Source organism: Chelonia mydas, chromosome 3 (genome assembly GCF_015237465.2).
Source record: "Chelonia mydas isolate rCheMyd1 chromosome 3, rCheMyd1.pri.v2, whole genome shotgun sequence".
NCBI lineage: Eukaryota > Metazoa > Chordata > Testudines > Cheloniidae > Chelonia > Chelonia mydas.
The window spans coordinates 62,601,694-62,624,528 of record NC_057851.1 but is presented as its reverse complement, the minus strand read 5'-3'; the positions used below and the strand labels follow the sequence as shown (position 1 = coordinate 62,624,528).

The window sequence follows — 22,835 nt, the reverse complement described above, 5'->3', positions numbered from 1 at the left end:
ACTACACCTCCTACTCAAACTAGTTGAATTGGTACATCAACCCTGTGTAGACCAGAAACTTGCACCTATTAAATATACAACACTATTCAGCCACGTGTTACAGTGGCCCTTTAGCAGGAAGTTTAGGTTTCGTAATCCTTACATAGCATGATGAGGGTGAGATTTCAATTTTAATAATAATATTGGCCCCATTCCTGCAACTGAATCTGTGAAGGTGGATGGCTATACCCACGAAAAGTTCCATTGACAGGCTACCTGGATTTGACTTCAGGATGTGTCCATATTGTCTCAGGACACTATCATTAAGAACACTGAACATTTGCTGGTTTTTATTGTACTCTGCTTCACAGAAAACGAATAGCACAACATAAGACACTTCATGAAATGTTAAACCGTAATTTTCAATTGGCATGTAATGGAGATGAATTTGGATGGGCTGTCAGAAAAACAGGGGAGTTGATACAATGGAATTATGTAATGACATGTAAATGCCGAATAATTATGTTAAAATGATTGACTCTTCTGTTTTAAAAATGAGCTCAGACTTTAGATGAAAAATAAAAGATTAAACCATTTGATTTACCTAAAAATGACACACTTTCATAGTGTGACATAATGACATTAATCTGATATGAAGCATATCACTGAAGAAAACAAAATTAGACTGGTAACTGGAAGTCTCCCAAGTAATATTTCAGGAGAAGCCCACAGAACATCAAGAAGCGAGGGATGGCACACTAAAGCTCTTGTAGGAGGGTGCAAGAGTATACTTCCCTGCCCATATTGTGCCTATTCCCTTGTCCCTCAAGTCTTCACTTCTTCCTGAACCCCTACCACACCTCCAAATCCCTCCCCCCACAGCATATACACCTCTCATCCCCCCTCTCCACCCATCACATGGCCAAGCCCTCCTCCCAAGCATACATTCCCCCACCCCAACCCTCAATCATATGGCCAGTCCCAGCCTCCCAAGCATACACCCCTCATTCCCCCCACTCCACATCCCCTCCATCCCATGGCCAGCCCCTCTCCCTCAGGACACACCCCTCATCCCCCCCCCCCCGACCATCACATGACCAGTCCCTCTCCCAAACACCCCCTCACCCCCTCCATCCAAGTTCCCTCAGGACACACCCCCCATCACTCCCCGACTCCCTCAGGACCTCCATCACCAGCCAAATCTTCCCCCGATCCCTGGCCTGCACCCACACCCCGTCTCTCAACCCCCCCGCCGCCGCTTCCCTGGCAGCTCCCGCTGCCACCCGGCCTCGGCTCCCCCCAGTCGGCGCCGTCGCGCGGGGACCCGCCCCCGCCGCTCCTGTCTCCGAGCGGCTCCTCCGCTGACTCAGCGGCGCTTGTGCCCCGGTGACCCCGGCTTGGAGGCGGCGTGTCACGGGCGCTTCCTCCTCCCCGCCCCCGCGGTACCCTCCCGGCGGACCCTCGCCTCGGCAGCGGCGACAGCAGCGCCCGGCCCAGCCCGCGGAGCTCACCATGAAGCGGGGCTACGAGGTGACCCGCAACCCGCATCTCAACAAGGTACCGGGGCAGGTGGGCGGGCGCGCCTGGGCCGGGCGGGCCGCCGCTGAGGAAAGGCCGCGGAGGGGGGTGGGGTTGGTTAGTCCCCGCCGCCCCCGGCTCTGGGCGCGTAACGGGGGGGCATTCCCGGGGGCCCAGCCGCCAGCCCGGGTCCTCGCTGCCGTGGGGGCGGGCACCGGCCTCCTTGGATGCTGGCAGGGTGGGGGCAGCGGCGCTTGTCTTGTAGACTCAGCACTTGGCAGCAAACTCTGATACTTCCAAGTTCCTGCGGATCAGCTGACGCTTCCTCTGCTGTAGATAATGCCACTGCAGCCCAGGAGACTCTTAATATAGGCTCAGCTCCCTGCCGTACCCCTTGTCCCTTTACGAACCTGGGCAAGCCATTTCGCCTCCCAATGCCTCAGCTTGCTCATTGGGCAAGTGAGGCTATTGCTACATAATAGTATTGCCATCAAGCAGAGCAGACATATTTTTTGGCAGACAGGGTAGGAAGCAACCATAAGGTAGATATTGGTAGAAAGTTCAAATACTGATACGTTTCCATACAAATTCTCTATTCCAACATATTTATTTTACTAGCACTGTGGCTCTGCTCCCATGGTTGGTTCAGGAGATGTCCATGAGGAAATATAAGTGCCCCTGCCACCTATCACAATTGCATACTGTTCCTCTTGCTTACCCCCATCAAATGCTGAAGTAGGTTTTGACCTTTGATAGATGACAAGGAAAAAGATATTTAACTTTCATTTGAGCACATTGTTTCTCATTTTTTGCTTTTTGTTTTGTGAATGTATTTGTTCTAATAAGCACGTACAATAGCACAATTCAAATAAAAAGTACTTTATTGGCATTACAAGCGGTACAGTTGTTGCTAAAGTGTAAAGGGGACAAAACTCAGAGTAGCTGTCAGAGGTAGATGTGATAAATTAAGTCTCTTGTATCAAGTCTAGATTAGGTCTTCAGAATACTGCATGGGGTTGTATCCTTTTGGCGAGTTGTGAGTATTATTTATTTTAGTTTTGCAATGACTTTTAATGAGGGTTTGTGTTAAAACGCATAAAGTTATATAGTCATATGGCAAAATGGGGATAGATTGATATAAACTAATGTTTCTCTAGTTTCATTGCATGAATTGACTTATCAGTAAAAATCCTTGTTAGTTAGATGAATAGTCCTTTTTTTTAGTGTTGGTCGATTTTGGATACAAAGATTCCACATATTTTCTGTTTTGAATCTACATCTACAGAGGCTTGAGTGAGGTATCTTGGGATCATCTGAAATGAAAGGTGCTTAAACAAACAAAACAATCCAAAGAGTGATGATAAAGGACTTCAGATGTTCCCCAAATGAAATAGAGTAACAGCATTCATGTAAAAAATCTGAATAACCAAGACAAACAAACCCCCTCACTTTAAGAATGCCATAATTAGTGTGAACGCTAAAATGCCTCTGGTAAAGGCCACTTTTAGGCAAAATAACCCCATCCCTTTTCTGCCCCCCAACTTCACCCAACCCTGAATGAAGAGCACCTCTTTGGCTTTTCAGTGCTAGGCAGGAAGATTTCTATTAGGTTTTCTGGCTGAGACTCTTTACTGTGAATGAAGATTTGTGTTATACAAGTGCAATAACATTTTCAGATGAGTAGTAAAATTTTACTAGACACCTGCTGCACCAACCCAGTTAATACAAACTTTACTTGAGCTGCTTCTGTCCAATTGCAATCTGCTGCCTCTATGTTAGTGAGATAGTGTCTCATAGAATCCTATTCCTGGGTCTGGACAAGAACCCCTCAACCTGCTTCCTGACTACTGGGACAGGCAAGACTGAGAAAAAGACTCTCCTATCGGAGGGGATTCTACAACCTATGTGGCTATATAGATGATTATTAGTGGAGGGGAGAAGAGCAAATGGAGGATTTGTAGGACACTGTCAAAAATGTTGCCAGTTGTGGTGATGGTTTATTATGTAATTGTGTCTGCATAAGACATAATGGACTGAGACTACCAGCTCTTATCGGGAGGACTATTTAACAGACAGCCAATAGTACAGAGTTGAACTTTAAATAATAATAATAAAAAAATAATGGTTCTAAAGTACAAAGGAACATATGCAGGAACTTTTCCTGCAAACCAAGGGGCCCTCCGTGAGGTCTGAAATTAACTAGTAGTCTTTACATTAAGTTTGATACTTTTTGCGAAACAGAAGTATGCAATATAGCTAGCTATATCCATTTATATAAATAGTTATGTAGTTTACCCTCTATTCATTCAGATTCTTAATTTTTATATTTTGTTAGAAAGTTATGAATGACTCTTATTTACTAGATCAATTTTTTACTTCTGATTCGTATCAAGCTGCATTTGGATGGAAATTGGACTTAAAAACACACAAAAAGCATTTTAAAATTGTTCTTTATTAGTTAGTTTTTTTCCACATTTAAGTTAAGTAAAACTAAGTTTTTCAAAACACACTTTGCATTTAAAACTGATTTATTAAACAAAGGAAATATTATTTGTAATTAGTGATTTGAATGGATTGTTTCTGGTCACCATGGCCCAGATCCACAAAAGAGACTTAAGTGCCTAAACTCCAGTTTTAAGTGCCTATGTCTGAGATTTAGGCACTACTCTGATCCACATATGCTCCGTTTGGCTGCCAGCTAACCCTGTAGGCTTTTAAACTCCCTCAGCGCCTAAATATCCTCAGTAAAAATTCCCGAGGTGCTTGTATTTCCACCTTTGGGCATGTGCAGTGCATTGCAGTCTTGCTCTAGGCATTTGGACGCCTATCTGATGCCCAGGCCCCAGCACAGTCCACAAACTGGGGGTAGATAGGCGGAACAGCGCCTGTCTTGCCTGGGGGGTCCAATCTGCTAAGTGTGCTGAGAGCATGCCTAATGTCACACAAAACAGGTCAGGGGAAGGGGAAGGGAAAAAGGAGGATTCCCTTATTGCTAGTAACCCAATGTTAGGGTACTCACCCAGGATGTGAGAGACCCAGTTCAATTCTCTCCTTTCCCTGATGAGGACAAAGGATTTGAACAGGAACTCCCTGCCTAGTGAGTTCCCTATGTGCTGGGCGATGGGGTATTCTGATGTGGGCCTCTCTCAACCAGTAAACCTGGCAGATGGATATCTTCTCAATAATGTGAAGACCTTGGATGTGCACCTCTTTTTTTCCCACTTATGATATAAATGGTCAAGAAAAGAAAAGAAAAATGAGAAAAAATTATTCAAAATCTTCATACTGACCACTAAACCTCAAATATTTCTGATTTTGGGAGCTAGTGATTAAGCACAGTTTTAGGATTCCAATTTACAAGAAAATACGCATAACAATTCTGTTCATAAGATCTAAACAGATCGAATTTAACTGCTGGGAGATTAAAAGATGAATCTCCAAATTTGTGGACATCCTGTGAGTTAATAATAAATTAAGAGATTTCTTGGGTCTCTAGCATTTACAAATGTATTTGAAAATTGTTTTGTTAATGGTCTAAAACACAAGACAAGTCTTTGATCAGTACAAAGATTTTTCCACTCAGAGATTAAAAATAGGGCTGTAGATATAATTCCCTAAGAATTCACCTCTTACATTTTTATTCAAGACTTCTTCATTTCAGTTGAACCCAAGTATTGTACTTTCTTTTCTTCCCTCTACACCTCAGGCAGTGGAGAGAGCATTTTCTTGCACAATCTAGTTATTATATTATTAATTGCGTAGTACAGTGTAGTGTGTCGTCATAATCCAGACCTGGAGAAAATACACTGCATTTTTTTTCATTGTGGAAAAAAAAATCTTAAAAAACTTCAAAGTATGCCCTTGGTTGAAGTCTACATTTTAACAATCCTAAAGCCAATAACTCAGCAAATGCGACCAAGAAGCTTTCCCAAGAGATCCTTGTTCACGTCTTGGGCAGAAAAGAATAGGGTTTCTTATGATGAAAAATGTACAGTTAGAGCAGTCATAGTACATAGCAATAATTCCATCTGTTTATGAAACATTATGCAGTGGATATATTTTGTCAGCTCTTGTCTTTCATTATTTTGATTTAAAAATCAATAGGTGCTTTTGTGTCCCAGCAGTATCCTATGTGATGGTGTATGTTCCCATATGTGATAGACTACATTTTGCCTTAAACTGTACATAGGTTTTCGTATAAGAGTAGGACATGTATGAATCCAGAAAAAATAATCTTCACTAAAACACAGTAAATTATATGTATAAAATATAATAATCTCTATACTCTATATTATTGGGCTTTGGAATATGTACTCTGTAGATTTCAGAGTAACAGCCGTGTTAGTCTGTATTTGCAAAAAGAAAAGGAGTACTTGTGGCACCTTAGAGACTAACCAGTTTATTTGAGCATAAGCTTTCGTGAGCTACAGCTCACTTCATCGGATGCATACTGTGGAAAGTGTAGAAGATCTTATTATATACACATAAAGCATGAAAAAATACCTCCTCCCACCCCACTCTCCTGCTGGTAATAGCTTATCTAAAGTGATCACTCTCCTTACAATGTGTATGATAATCAAGTTGGGGCATTTCCAGCACAAATCCAGGTTTTCTCACCCCCCCCTCCCCACACAAACTCACTCTCCTGCTGGTAATAGCTTATCCAAAGTGACCACTCTCCTTACATTGTGTATGATAATCAAGGTGGGCCATTTCCAGCACAAATCCAGGGTTTAACAAGAACGTCTGGGAGGTGGGGGTAGGAAAAAACAAGGGGAAATAGGCTACCTTGCATAATGACTAAGCCACTCCCAGTCTCTATTCAAGCCTAAGTTAATTGTATCCAATTTGTAAATGAATTCCAATTCAGCAGTTTCTCGCTGGAGTCTGGATTTGAAGTTTTTTTGTTGTAAAATAGCGACTTTCATGTCTGTAATCGCATGACCAGAGAGATTGAAGTGTTCTCCGACTGGTTTATGAATGTTATAATTCTTGATGTCTGATTTGTGTCCATTTACTCTTTTACGTAGAGACTGTCCAGTTTGACCAATGTACATGGTAGAGGGGCATTGCTGGCACATGATGGCCTATATCACATTGGTGGATGTGCAGGTGAACGAGCCTCTGATAGTGTGGCTGATGTTATTAGGCCCTATGATGGTGTCCCCTGAATAGATATGTGGGCACAGTTGGCAACGGGCTTTGTTGCAAGGATAGGTTCCTGGGTTAGTGGTTCTGTTGTGTGGTATGTGGTTGCTGGTGAGTATTTGCTTCAGGTTGCGAGGCTGTCTGTAAGCAAGGACTGGCCTGTCTCCCAAGATTTGTGAGAGTGTTGGGTCATCCTTCAGGATAGGTTGTAGATCCTTAATAATGCGTTGGAGGGGTTTTAGTTGGGGGCTGAAGGTGATGGCTAGTGGCGTTCTGTTATTTTCTTTGTTAGGCTTGTCCTGTAGTAGGTGACTTCTGGGAACTCTTCTGGCTCTGTAGAGTGCTTCCCAGTGTATTGAGTGAGGTATGCCAAGAGAAAACAGAATCTCCTATTACATAGAAGTCTACACAACAACGTTCTTTAGATTGGTGGATGCTTTCTTCATGCAAAAGCAAATGTACAGTCTGTTACCTCATTGTTTTGCTTAGCAGCTTTCTTTAGCACTGCCCTACTACTCTTAAAGGTGAACGTGATGTTTAAAAATGATCTTTGCTCTGTGTGTGGAACCCTAGTATTGAACACTGACTTGTTTTAAGCTCTGAAGCCTTCAGCATTTAAATCCTGAAGTTCTCCAAACTGTAATGTAATGTGATACACTTCAGACTCCATTGCATCTTTCGTCCAGGGCACCAAGCTGGTACAACCGCAGCTAATTCACAAGTTTCACTCAGGAAAGGTGTGGAAATCAATGTGGTCCAGCGAAGACCAAATGGAAATCATAAGGTTGACTGGAAAGTCTGGAAGGCCACTAAGTTGTTGAAGGAAGTGTGTGTTTGTGTGGGAGGAAATACATGTAATGAGTAGTTCCCAATAACAAAAAACCTTGACCTAACTCCTTTCAGTTTCAAAACACTCTAGTGAAAAGTACTCTGTTTCTCTGATAGTAAATTCTTCTGCATCCTTTGTTTTACTTGAGTAACAAAAACATTGTCAACTCTTGGCAATGTTAAGATTGGTGTCCCAGTTTCTTTTTTTTTTTTTTTTAAATCTTGCAATGCATGATTATTTCCATATGTTGCATTGAAAACTGGTTTAAAATATATCATGAATGCTATACAAAAGGGGTTTTAAATAAGAAACAAAAACATACCTAGAATTCAGATTTTAATAAGTTACTTTTGAAAGACTGATGGGTGTCTTGCGTGTGCAATCTTTGGTGTATGTAAAATATATAAGATAAGGGATTTTTTTGGAGTTGCTGTGGCTTTCTAAAAAATTTTATTTTCATCTTAAGTTGTATTGCACCATAATCATGAACAGGTACAGTATTATAGCTTCATTTATATATGTTTTCCAATTAGTAGTATTCTTGTACACTTTAATGTATAGATCCTCTTGGTATTAAATACTTAAATAGAATTATAACTTTGCCCAGTGCCTCCTGATAGATTAGCAAAAAGATATAATTCCTGCTTCAGGGAATTTCTGTGGCCTAAGTGTTGCTTTGGAATCTACCAGCTTGTATCCCTGAACAGTGTAGAATCCTATTGACTTCAGTGGGACTGTGAATAGACACGTTAACAGTTTCTGATATAGTATTGGGGTCTAACTTAGACAAAAGTGAGGATGGTGAAATGAATCATGAGGATGAAGAAATAAAAACAGGTTGAGTTATACTGTCAGTGAATGATACAAGTTCTGATTTTCTTAACTATAGACTGAGGTAGGTCAAGAGAAGAGCAGATATCATAGGAGTGGAGGTCAGCAGGGAAAAGCAAAGCAAAGAAGGGGTTTGAAGGGGAAGAGTGAGGATGCCTGGATCACAGAAATAGGAACAGACTTCCTGTCACTAAGAAAAACAATGTTTTTGAAAAAAGTACAATTATTTTTAATCTAATTTTTACTCTTATAGTTCTATTTTTTTATTTATAGTCTACAGTAATCCACTATAAATTTAGAGAAAACAAAATAAAGGAGAGAAACTATGGCAATTGTGAGGCAAACAATGTATCAGTGACCAGAAGAAATAAAGACTAGTAATTAAAAATTAATAGATATTGCGAATTCTCCCCAGAAACTGAACTTTAAAGCAATGCTGTTCTGCCATGAAATAAATTCTGTTAATAAAAAGCTTTCAGTTATGTGCTTTTCCCCTTTAAATAGTAGGAATAAAAATAATTATATGAGAAATACGTTTTTTGTTACATCAGAGAGGAAACGGATGTTGGCAATTAGAGGTATGCAATCAATGATAGGATATGTTCATTACCACGACTTGAAAGGCATTGGTAAACTTGTACAGAAATTGCCGCACACATTAAAATGTCATGGAGAAACATGGACTTGCTTTTACTTTTCTGTAATATCTGATTTATAAACACTTTGAGATGGTATCCTGGCATTTTGACTAGTTGTCTTTTGCCTCACCTTATTTTAAAGATGGCTATTACTAATGCTGACAACTCTGACAATCAATAAAGAAAAAGTTTGCTAAGGAAATTAGTTCTTCTTAGATTCTGCAGAAGGCACATATTAAGTCATTTAAACAAATTCTATTTCACTTCTTTTTTCACTCTGTATTGAGCCTGATTGTGTCACTCTTATTTGCACTGAGTAGCCCTGTTGGACTAGATTGTAGGTTTGGCACAAACCTTGTATGGGCTGGTGCTTGGTTACATTACACCAGGAGCATTACAAGGAAGAAATTTTGCATTTGAGATGCACAGTTTCCTCCCTTCCTGTTCTTTCTCTCTGGAAGAAGAAGGTGGGGTCAGGGAAGGAGTTGGAGTAGATGTGGTGGTAGTAGTAATTTGCCACAGCAAATTATAGCACCTTCTTTGCTGGCTTAGCAGTGCTCGATGTGCAGTGTTGGCTCCGACCAACGCTTTCTCTCCTGACTCACTTCCTGACCATCTGCTTTAAAGGAGCTGAGGAGTTGGTGCATAGCACCAGTCCGCTCCCATGCATCCCACCGCAAGGTTTGGGTAGTCCATGCAGTGGCCTTTGATGTGGTAGTGGGGGGTCTTACTTCCCCTTATGCTCCTGTATAGGCCCATAAGCCAAAAGATACTTGAGGGCACTGAAATCAGTTAAACTGTTTGTGGAGTATGCAGGTAAGTAAGAGTGGTAAATTCAGTCCCAGAGATATTAATCATTATTCAGATTAAGTATTTTCTGAACATGTGTCAAAGACTATTACATTTATGAATTTGTACAGAGACCACATTTGTATTAGTTATTTTAAATTTATTTTAACGTCACCTTAAGAGGCAATTCTTGGTTTAATCCTAAGTGAAGCACAGGATCTGGTCTAAGAGGTGAATATAGCTGAACTGCTTGGTGATAGCAAACATAATGTAATTAAATTTAACAACTTGTAGGTGGAAAATACCAAATAAACCCACCACAGTAGCATTTAACTTCAAAAAGGAGAAATATGCAAAAATGAGGAAGATGGTTAAATGGAATTTAAAAGGGACAGTCACAAGGGGGAAATGCCTGTAAACTGCCTGGAGACTATTTAAAAACACCGTAAGAAAGGCTCACACTATATGTATACAAAAAAAACCCAACAACAAACCCATAAGGTGACCAGAAAAATGCTACCATGGTTAAACAACAGAGTAAAAGAAGCAGTTAGAGACAAATAGATATCCTTTAAAAATTGGAACTGAGATTCTAGGGAGAAAAATAGAAAGGCACATAAAATCTGGCAAGTAAAGTGTAAAAATATAATAAGGCAGGCCAAGAAAGAATTTGAAGAGCAACTATCTAAGGATACAAGAACTAATAGCAAAATTTTTTACGTACATCAGGAGCAAGAAGGCGGTCAAATGGCCAGTGGGTCCACTGGATCATTGAAGTGCTAAAGGAGCACTCAAGGAAGACAAGACCATTGCAGAAAAGCTAAATGAATTCTTTGCATTGGTCTTCATTGCAGAGGATGTGAGGAATCCCCACACCCGAGCTATTCTTTTTAGGTGAAAAATCTGAGGAACTGTCCCAGATTGAGGTGTTAATAGTGGAGGTTTTGTAACAAATTGATCATTTAAATAGTAATAAGTCATCAGGATCTGATGGCGTTTTCCCAAGAGTTCTGAAGGAACTCAGATATGAAACTGTAGAACTACCAACTCTGGTATGTAACCTATCACTTAAATCCGCCCCTGCATGAGATGACTGGAAGATAGCTAACTTAACACCTATTTTTAAAAAGACTTCAAAGGTGAACCTGGCAATTGTAAATTGGTTGAACCTATAGTAAAGAACAAAATTAACAGACTTGGAGATAAAAACGATATGTTGGGGACCAGTCAAAATGGCTTTTGTAAAGTGAAATCATGCCTTACCAATCTATTAGAATTCTTTGAGGGGGTCAACAAGCATGTGGACAAAGGTAATCCAGTGTGCGTTGGTAAGGCATTGTCTTCACTGGGTATGAACCGATGGTCTTCTAACTCAGAAGTATGCAGCAAATGCAACACATGTATATACTTAAATACCTAATATATACTTGGCACTCCTAAATACTTGTCAGCCTTATACACCTAGTCTACTTATATCTATTCATCACACCTTGATTGTATATGAAATAGCCTATGAGTTCATCATAGCAATAACACATTTAAATGATAAAATGAGCTAATTGGCTACAGAGGGTTTCTGAAAATGCACCTGCAGAAATGCCTTCTCAGGGCATTGAACCATGCACTCCATACAATGCAAAATTAGGTGACAGTCTCAGATCACATCTGAATGACCGTTTGTGGGCAGGTATGTACAAACACACTGAAAGCCAATCCAGTTTTCACTCTATATATACTTATATACTTGCTGTGGAAGCAAGCGTCCTCGGAAGATAAATTACAAAAAACTCATATTACGCATCCTTTTAGTTCATTTTGACATCTCTGTCAGGGTGTGACTTAAACAAAGAAATCCCTCACAAATATGGCCATATGGGATCAGATCAGTGGTCCTTTGAATCCAATATCCTGTCTGATAAGTGTCAGTATCAGCTGCATTGGAAAGAAGGTTTAAAAAACCATGTAGCGAGCAATTATGGTACTTGGAGGAGACTTCCTCTACTACCTCCTGTTAGAGGTTGGCTTATGACTGAGGCACGAGAGTTTATATCCCTTCCAAACCAGGGAGTAACCAGAGGACAAAGTTTCTCTGTGGCAATAGAAATAATGTCCTGGGCCGAGGAAAAACTGCTGCCAAAAATAGTTAGGACAAAGAAAAGAGAAATTAGGAGAGTTGAGGTCCTTCTAGTCCTTCACTGTCTTAGAAGACATTTTTGGCTTTCTAGGCAGCCAGAGATCCTACTTTATTCCTACAGAAAATATCAGACCTCTTGAAGTAGGGACTGTTTTTCATTCAGATCAGGAACACCTACAGTTTAACAGCCTAGGCATTGGAAGAGACATGTAGTTCACCGTGGATTCTTCATTAACTTGTGGTACAGTGTGGTATCCACATGGAACTCAACCACAATGTTTCATTTGTTGATCTGGTTGAATTTATAATTCTAGTGTGAGAGGAAACAGAAAGCTCTTGGGGCAGGGACTGCCTCTTTGTGTAGTGCTTAGCCCAATGACTTCTAGATGCTATTGTGATACAACTATTATAATACTTGAAAAGTTCTGTTGATCTTAGCTATGCTAGAGTTTCTTCAGGGGGTTTGGCTGGAGTCCTGTAACCAAACGTCATGGAAGTGTGGCTACCAGCCATAGCAGCATTTTGTAGACAAGCACTTTGGACCCTCCATTTGAGTATCAGGTGCCAAGTGTAATCACAGTGACAAACTAGACAAGTCTGTTGCTGGCCTTTCTAGTTGCCATTACTTCTGAAGGCAAGTTCTGGAATTAATTCCCGTATCCATACAAGAACCACACTGCTTTGCCAAGAGGAAAAGGGTTGTCATATGGTCCCAGCAACTGTGGAAAGAGGAACTTACCTTAAACAAAAAGGTTTCTGGAACCATACGACAAACCTCTCACTCTCACCATAATTTTACATATAATCTATTATTCCTCTTTTTTTCTTTAAATTAATGCAAATGAATTTCTTGAAGAATCTGGAATCCATGTATATCTAGATCTTCAGTTCAATCGGCTGCAGGTTAGTAGTGCCTGAAAATCAAATCACGTTTATTTAGATGCTTAAATATGGGTTTAGGGACTAGGGTTTGAAAATTTTCATCATTGTAGAAATTTAATAGGCACAGTTAATCAAATAAAGGAAGCACTGTAATTGGAAACAATACTCATGAAGATCACCATATGGGCTTGTCTTAAATATGTAGCTAACTTTTAAAATTCCACGGAATTGTAATACTGTATGTGCTCCAAGTACAATATGTACTTTGTTTCATTGAGACTTGAAAAAAGTCCGGTGTATCTCTAAAACTTGTCTCTTTCACCAACAGAAGTTGGTCCAATAAAAGATATTACCTCACCCCCTTGTCTCTCTACATTGTTTGGTAATCCAAAATGCTGTCTAAAACATTTTGCTGTAGTGTCTCCTTTAATCCGACTTCTAATTTTACCCACTGTAGGATTGTTTTTACAGTAAAATTAGCAAGATATGTTACAACAATCTGTATGCTATATCTTATATCTGCAAATGCAGGAAGCTGCATCCTAGCAGCTTTTTCCTTTAATGTGAATAATTAATAAAGATGACATTCCTGGAAATGGCAACAGGCTTAAGCAGCATAATTTTCAAGCCTAGTAAACAGCAGTATCTTGTGTAGCTGACATATTTATTTCAGTTGACTCTTTTTTCCCTAGTAGCTGTAAATTGTATTTTCTCATAATGAGTTAAGTATATGATGGTACTCTACATAATTGTTTTTGCCAAGTATTAATATGTATATTGTCCAGGGTGGATAAAAATCAATGATTTTTTAAAAAAAAATTTAAAAAATTGGATTTTTTTATTTAAATCAGTTTTTCTGCTTTAAATTGGATTTTTTTGTTAGATAGATTTTTTCCTCAAAAAGAATTTTATCTAAAGATTGAGCTAGAATCTATCTTAATTAAAACTAAGATATCTCATCATGGAATAGGGATTATAAATTCTAATTCTATAGTATGAGACAATATATTCATGTAATGTTGCAGAAAAGTTTTGTAAATGAGTTCCAATACTTCATGGATTAGGGACCCAATTTTATGGGGTTCCAGGGGCTTCTATATAGATTATTTAGGTTAATCTTTCTATCTACCCAAAGGGGCTCAGTCTAGAAGATACCATCAGAGATGCTTAGTTTTGCAGTTCTCAAACTGTGGATTTGTCTCCAGAGATAACATGCTTGTTGTCATAAATATAAAGGGAAGGGTAACCACCTTTCTGTTTACAGTGCTATAAAATCCCTCCTGGCCAGAGGCAAAATCCTTTCACCTGTAAAGGGTTCAGAAGCTAAGGTAACCTCACTGGCACCTGACCCAAAATGACCAATGAGGGGACAAGATACTTTCAAATCGGGGGGTAGGGGAGAAGAGAAGGTTTCTGTCTGTCTGTGTGATACCTTTGCCGGGAACAGATCAAGGATGCAAGCTTTCCAACTCCTGTAAAGTTAGTAAGTAACCTAGCTAGAAAATGCGTTAGGTTTTCTTTGTTTTTTTGGCTTGTAAATTCACTGTGCTGGAGGGAATGCGTATTCCTGTTTTTGTGTCCTTTTGTAACTTAAGGTTTTGCCTAGAGGGATTCTCTATGTTTTGAATCTGATTACCCTGTAAAGTATTTACCATCCTGATTTTACAGAGGTGATTCTTTTACCTTTTCTTTAAATAAAATTCTTCTTTTAAGAACCTGATTGATTTTTTCATTGTTCTTAAGATCTAAGGGGTTGGGTCTGTCTTCACTTGTACCAATTGGTGAGGATATTACTATCAAGCCTTCCCCAGGAAATGGGGTGTAGAGCTTGGGGGGATATTCGGGGGGAAGACATCTCCAAGTGGTCTCTTTCCCTGTTCTTTGTTTAAATCGCTTGGTGGTGGCAGCGTATCAGGTTTTTAACCTAAGCTGGTTCCGAAGGAAAGAAAGAAATCTGTGCCTTGGGGAAGTTTTAACCTAAGCTGGTAAGAATAAGCTTAGGGGGTCTTTCATTCAGGTCCCCACATCTGTACCCTAGAGTTCAGAGTGGGGAAGGAACCTTGACACTTGTTAACAGCAAAAATGTTTTTAAATAAATAAATTATATATTGAGGTGAGAAATAACAGACCTCAGCCCTATTGTCCCTCTGCAAATTTGTGTACACAGAGTCAAACCCTTACCTCCCTAAAAGTGCAAAGTTTCAAAAAGTTCAATGAATAGAAGATTGTTGGAGGTGGAGTAGATCTGGACAAGGAGAAGAAGTCTGGAGATAAATGTCAGAAGGGAGGGACAGGCAGTAGAGACAAAAGTGAAACGGTTTGAGCAGCATATTCTAGAAGTCTTGAGGTCTTTCTGAGTGTAGCCTTCATTGATTTGAGATCTACCATACCATTCTTTCACTAGAAGGGAAAAACTATAATGGCAACAGGCCATAAAAGAGACCCAGTTTGAATATTTTAATGAAGTTCCTCTACCTGTGGGTAAGACAGGCATGCATGCAAAATGCAAAACAGTGCAACAAAGAAATGCAAGGCCTGGTTGTCTGAATGAAACAACATCATGAGAAGTGTTCCTTCTCAGGAGGAAGCTGTGTTGAAGATGATGAAAGGAACGTGTCTGAACATGGATGTTCAGGTTGGTAAACTTTTTTATTTCATACTTCTTTCTTAAGGACTGCCTGTCTTCCTTCTGGACTCTTCTTGAATTCTCATGTTTGAGCAAAAAATATAGTTGTTACTCTATGGTACTATCATTTTAGATGAAGTTTTGATACAAAATAAATAGCTGAAATAGGCAGATCTTCCTTTTACAATTTCGTCTTTAAAGTAGTACTGAGTGTCAGTGAATGCAATGAGTAATACTAAATGAGGAGTATGGTAATAATAATTAAATAACTGCATTGACTTATTATAGGAGAATCCATCCTCAACCTACAGGATTCTGAAGACTATCCACCTTCAAGATCACCATCATTTTCTATAGTTTCGGAGTTATCTGCCAAGGATAGTGTTTCAGTCACATCATGTATGTCACATAGCCACAGTATATCACCTGTAGCAAAAAGAAAAAAAATCTCCATCATCCAGAAACAACCATAGATAAGTTTGTGAGAAGAACCAACAGATTGCAAAAAGAGGTAATTGATGAAAAATTGCCCGGTTTGTTTATGCAACAAACTCTCCTTTCCATATCATTGAGAACCCACACTTCATTAAAAATGGTTCAGTCATTAAGCCAGGATACAGTCCACCCAACAGAGCAGATGTCGCAGGCAAATTGCTGGATAAAGTATATGAAAGAGAAATTGAGCAGTGTGCAAAAGGTCTAGAGGGTAAAATTGTTAACCTGAGTCTTGATGGGTGGAGCAATGTCCACAATGATCCTGTTGTATGTGCTTGTGTGACAGCAGAAGAAGGGAATATCTTCCTTACAAAACCAATTGATATATCAGGAAATGCACAGATAGCAGAATACTTACAAGAAGTAGCAGTAAAAGCTATAACAAACTGAAAAGAAATTCCAGTGTCTAGTAGGCAGCTTGGTCACAGACAATGCTGCAAATGTATCCATGATGAGAAGAAATTATTTAGAAGAGAGTGAAAAGAGTCCCAAGCTAATAGTGTACAGTTACAGTGCTCATTTGATGCACCTCCTAGCCAAAGACTTCAGTGTTCCAGAAATAAAGGCTAATGTTGTTGAAATTGCAAAATATTTCTGTAACAACCACTTTGCAGCAGCTGCTCTGAAAAAAGTGGGAGGAACCAAGCGAACTCTCCCACTAGACGTGCGATGGAACTCAGGAATGGACTGTTTTGAGCACTATATCAAGAACTCGCCTAATCTGATGACAGTTTGTGAATAAAATCGTGAAAAAATAGATGGCACTGTCACAGCCTAAGTTCTCAACATTGGGCTTAAGAGACATGTTGAACACATGCTGAGTACCCTGAAGCCTATTTCTGTAGCCTTGAACAAAATACAAGGAAATAGCTGTTTTATTGCTGACGCTGTTGAAATTTGGAAGGAACCGAGTGAGATCTTAAAAAGAGAAATATGCAATGACAGAGTTAAATTACAAGCATTAAAAAAATGAATGGGACGAGCACTATCTCCAGCTCATTTTCTTGCTAATATTCTCAATACTCAGTACCAGGTCAAATCTTAACTGCTGAAGAAGAGGAGTTGGCTATGACGTGGACATCCAGCAATCATCCCTCCATAATGCCAACTATAATGAACTTCAGAGCTAAGGGTGAACCATTAAAAAATATATGTTTGCTGCTGATGTTTTAAAGAAAGTTACACCAGTGACTTTAAGCACTTGGATTCAGAGACCGTTGAAGTGATAATCTCACTTTTAACAGCAGTAGCTTCTCTGATGTGTGCGGGGAGGTTAGTCTCCAGGCTGCATGTAATACCTGCTGCAGTGCTAGAAGTCCAAGGGAAGGAGACGTTAATACTACAGAATATCATATCAAAATCAAGGCTCTGAATAACTGCTATTTCCACTGCTTGTGCACTACCAATATCTACTAAAAGCAAGATTTATTATACTTTCCCGTTAAGAGAGCACTATTGTAATTCTCTTATTATTAAAAGGTAATCTATTTTAACTGTATTTTTCCCTTTTGTGGTCATAACTGTACAGATTTATTTGTGCATGACCTCAGCAGTATTTGAAGATATGCTCTCAAAATTTTAGATAGAAAAATTAAAATTAATTTATGTAAATGTTATCTTTTTTCAAATTTATTTGTCTTTCCAGCTAAGTGGATTTTTTCCAGAGAAAGGATCATATCCTGAATGTAGCCCTTAAGTCTGTTTCGTGCCATAGAAAACAGAGGGATTTAAAAAATAACAAATTCATTGAAAACAATACATGCAGAGTTGGACATTGATTATGGGACTCACTCCTGTAAGAGATAAGAATGACCACAGAACATTATGAAGCTCAGTTAATAAAAAGGCAGAGTCAGACTTTTGGACATATTCTGTAGAATGTCAGTGTTCATGAAATATATTTTACAGGTCAGTGTCTAGAGATTGTGATCAATAACCTATTTCTGGAGGAAAAGCCAAAGTCCGCTCATATTTTTTTTTGTGGAGTTGTAGACTGCTTTTTCAATGGGAGAAATTCTGAGTCAGATATAATTCTTTGACTGCACAATTCAGAACAACTTAATCGTTTTATACTTGCTCATGTTAACATGTCAGTGAAAATATAAAAAAATATATATTAGAGATGAATGTGACATTTTTCACCCACTCTAGTTTTGTCTTGTCAAATACTTCTTGTTCAGTGTGTATATTTAGTGGGTTCTAAAACCTTCAAAGGAGTAGATCTTCAAAACCACCATGTCTGTTGGTCTGTAAAATTCTCTAAAGCACACAATCCGATAGTATCTTCATAATTTATATTGTGGAGTGTGTTTACTGCCAGCCAGTATATTTTATTATTAGTTATCTTCTCTGCAAATAAATGTCTGTGAATAAATAGTAATGCTGACTTAACTTTATTTTTATTTTCACTGGTAGAATGCTTCTTAAGTGGCTTTTAAATTATAAAAATATACTGTGGTGTTTAGAACCCCGCAAGAGATTAAAGCTTAGCCTATTTCTGAAAACTTTCTGCTTCAGCTGGAATTGTAGTTGCTCATCAGGCACAATGTGGTAGCTTAAAGGAGATTCTGGTCTTTCCATATCTTGCTCTGCATTGAGCAGTTGTCTTGCATTGGACTGGATGACCTCCTGAGGTCCCTTCCAACCCTGTATTCTATGATTTTGTCCCTTTCAGAACCATGACAATACGGGGTAGTATTTCACTCATAACTAATAAAATCAAGACTTGAAATTGGGGGGGAAATGTCCTGCTCCCTTCCACCTCAACACACACATGAAAAAGAATAAAAGAAAAACTATGAGACACTGTCTAAAGAAATAATTCTTGCATTATAGTGTAAAATTAATTTCACTGACCTTAAAAATATTAAATAACTTGTTAAATAATTATTTATTTATGTATACCCTGAGCCAAATTATGGTTAATGTGGTGGTGGAAGAGCATAAAAGTAGACACACGGGCCATTCTCATACACAGCATCTTCCACGTATTCTGTAATTTTTAAGAATAGAAATAGATTTGGGGTATATTGTTTGGTCTGGCTCATCGTGTGTGTTGTGCTGGGAAGAAAGAGGAGGAACCATACCCAGTTACCTATATCCACCTCTCACTGATCTTGCAAAATGCTGAATTTTCTGGTCCTGTTTCAGCAAAGTAGTCCCACTGACTTCAGTGCCATATCCAGGGAGGAAGAATTGGTGCAACTATATTCTGTTTTATTTTCAGTTTTTCTTTGTATTTGTGTGTATATTGTCTGCCAAAAATTGGCCTTATGGGTCATTTTTTCTTTGCTACTATTTTCTTTTTAATTTCAGTTTCCTTTTTTCTTTTTGGTCTTTTTTTTCTTCATAGTGTTCTTCCTTTTTCCTTTCATTTAATCTCTTTCTGGGCAAATAATTCTCTTCTGGGTCAGTGCTGCATCCCTTTACTTTTACTCTATCCATGTTTGGAGGCAAAAAAGCCAGTGTACCAGAGGTGTGTCTTTTTGGTTAGGTACTTAAAATTTGGTGCTTATGCTCAAGTAATTCTTTTCTATAATGATGTTACTAATAGAAATTTATAGACTTAGGGCTTGTCTTCACTCTGGGGTAAGTCGACCTAAGTTATGCTACTCCAGATATGTGGATACTATAGCTAGAGTCGACGTAGCTTAGGTCAACTTACACAGTGTCTTCACTGTGCTGCGTCAATGGGAGACGTTCTCCAGTTGACTTACCTAACTCTTAGAATCACAGAAGATTAGGGTTGGAAGAGACCTCCGGAGTACAACCCCCTGCTCAAAGCAGGACCAACCTCAGCTAAATCATCCCAACCTCAACTAAATCATCCCAACTCTTATCAGAGAGGTGGAGTACTGGGGTTGACCAGAGAGCACTCTGCTGTCAATTTAGAGGGTCTTTACTAGACCTGTTAAATCGACACCTGCTGCATCGGTTGCAGCTGCGTCAATCTCCCCAGTAGTGAAGACAAGCCCTTATGTTCCCCATCTCATTTAAAATAAATTTTTATTAATCTAACATTTGCTGTATAATACACTCCTCCAGGTTTACTCCTTTTTGTGTAATTTGGCTAATTTAAATTAAACGATTAAATTCAAATAATAAATATCCTCACTGCATAGCATAATTAGTGATCGGAAAAGATTTCTCAATAAAGCCTTTTCTGTGCTGTATATATCTGTACTGAACAGCAGCCTGTCGCCTACTATAAATGAGTTATGAAACTGTGTAGGTTCTTTCATGGCCTGCATAAGTAGGGTGACCAGATGTCCTGATATTAGGGGCTTTGTCTTATACACGAAACTATTACTCCCATCGCCCCCCCGCCCCCCCCTGGAAAAAGTGTCCCAATTTTTCACACTTGATATCTGGTTACCCTATGCATAATAAACCCACTATTGACCTGCCACCTAAAATGCTATCCTAGGGTGACCAGATAGCACGTGTGAAATATCAGGATGGAGGTTGGTGTTAGTAAGTACCTATATAAGACAAAGTCCTGAATATTGAGACAGTCCTATAAAATCAGGATATCTGGTCATCCTATGCTATCGCCTATTCCCCATGCGTTGTTCTTCCTGACTTTGGTTCCACTAGGCTGCATGAAAATTCACAAATTCTTGTTTCCTCTTTCTTTGCTTTAAAATTGTACTTCAGCTCCTCCTCCTCCTGGCTACCTGGTTTGTGTGTGTGTATGCACTAGCAGAGGTGTAAGAACCTCACAAACAGGGATCATTAAAGCCCGAGGGAGGACACAGTGGGACTGGAGAGGTGGAATTTGCTATTTAGAGGGAAGGGAGCTGGATGAAGCACCTCATGTTGTTTTATATAAGGTTCACAACATTTAGAACAGACCCTCCTGAACAGCTTCTTTACCAGTGATTCATAAAGTATTTTGGGGAATATTTGTTAGTAATCATTTTTATCCATGTTAATGTTACGGCAGCTGGTGTAATTGCCCTGCATGTTATGGTTCACTGATGTACAAGCACCCAGGATGAAACTCTTCAGAAAATAGTTAAAGTGATCATTCAGTGATCACACCCAGACAGTCTTTGAGGGTATCGTGTAGGTTAAAACATTCTCTGGATGGTAATACTGATATTACTTTGTGTTGCAGAGTAGCTTCACAAAAGGAAGTTTAATGGCCAGGCCACCTTTCAAAGCCATGTGGTCCTAGGTGAGCAGCTGTGGATAAGGGGTTTCCTAGATAAACCCTGAAGTTGAGGCAGGAACATGGAACAAAGTATTTAAGCTGTGAGATTCCTGGAGTCCAAGAGAGACAGAGATCCAAGATGCTGTCATTTGTTGAAAAAGTAGTGGTGCTTTAGCTGAAGTTTCAGCAAGAAGGAGTTGTCTGTGTACAGTTTGTGATCACCTCTATACAAAGAATCAGGATTTGTGTCCATTTTGTAAATAAACAAATTACTTTTAGAAAAATACCCTGATTTTCCCTTTAACTGGAAACTGATCTGCAAGGCTCTGAAATCTACTACCTCTCATCAAAAAGGCAAGAATATTTGCTTTTGACTTAAAATGGTATCAAATTACTGACTGTACCTGATCATACCAAGGTACACTTAATTCCCATTTAAATCAGTTCGTTAGGTGTGTAAGATCAGATTGACATTTATGAAACAATGTAGAAATACTTTTTGCTTAGAATTGCTTGTAGAATCTACCATAAATATAATACTCTGACAAAAAATTATCTTTATCATAACCATACGTCTTATTCATTGAAACCTGAAGTGGTGATAGCTGTTTTGGGAAGAGGTGGAGTTTGGTTATGCTTATGAGAGCCTGCCTTCATGTACAATGCTACAGCTGCGCAGCAGTGCCACTGTAGCACTTTAGTGAAGATGCTACTATGTTGATGATAGAGCTTTTCCCATTGTCATAGTTAAACCAGCTTCCTGAGAGGTGGTAGCATTGACGTGGCGCTGTCTACACAAGGGGTTGGGTCGGTATAACTATGTTGCGCAGAGGTGTGGATTTTTCACATTCCTAAGGAATGTAGTTATGCCGATATAGATCTGTAGTGTAGACCTGCCCTAAGCAAAATTCTGTTCAGTGTTTAGCTTAAGATCAGTGAAGAATTTGGTTCATGCTCTGCTCTTTGCCTTAAAGTATAAAAGAGGGATCCAAATATCACTAGCTCAGATTTTAAATGAAATGTTATGTTTGTATGTATGCTCTGCAATCTCCAAGAATGAGAATTCAGCTACAGAACACATTTGGCAATATGTTCTTGGAAAAGAGCTCTGATTCTTTGATTTATAGTGTTTAAAGTACCTTGCCAAATAGCGTATATGAATAAAAGCACTGGAAATAAAAACCAGTCTGTCTCCAGTTATCTGTGCTATACTGTAACAAAAAATGTCAGTGGTATTAATACTACATTCATACTTCTGTGATCTAATTTAAAATCAATATTAAATATACTGATCTATACCCATCCCTCACTCAGTGCAGTTATACCAGTAATGAAACTGAAGTATTAAATCTAACTTCATTTTCTTTTAAAATGATTTTTTCCTGCTTCACAGTGATTTCAACTGAGAATTTCACACTGAGCACTTACAGATCATAGAAGAATAAGCTTAACATTTAAAATTTTACCCAAGTTCAAGTAAATACGGAAAAGGTGCCAAATATGTCAATGTTAATATTGTATAAATGTCTCTGCTAATGGCCTTTGTAAGTAATAAAACGTTGTCCCCTTGAGTGAAGAGGCAAAGGAACTGTTAAATGCTGTGCAAAGGAGGACACTTTGGAAGAGGAAATATTTGTTAATGAGCAAGAGGCCTTGATCAAGTTGCAAATGTGAACATAAACATTTTTCCTGGAGAGGGGTAGGGATGTGTTTGTATGCACTTACACGTATGTGTGTCCTTTTTAAAAATCAGATATTTATGCATGAGTGTCGCTCACCTGCATTTGGAAGGTTATGCCTGCAAATTGACT

General features: G+C 39.1%; 1 protein-coding gene across 1 annotated transcript in view; it reads left to right on the top strand.

The window, feature by feature from the left end:
* Window positions 1–1,109: 1,109 nt before the first annotated feature.
* ME1 (malic enzyme 1) overlaps window positions 1,110–22,835 on the top strand; it is a 330,426-nt gene continuing 308,700 nt past the window's right edge. The window contains exon 1 of the mRNA XM_037894397.2: window positions 1,110–1,536. Within this exon, the coding sequence (XP_037750325.1) occupies window positions 1,492–1,536 (45 nt within the window). The 5' untranslated portion in view covers window positions 1,110–1,491. The remainder of the gene's footprint in view (window positions 1,537–22,835) is intronic.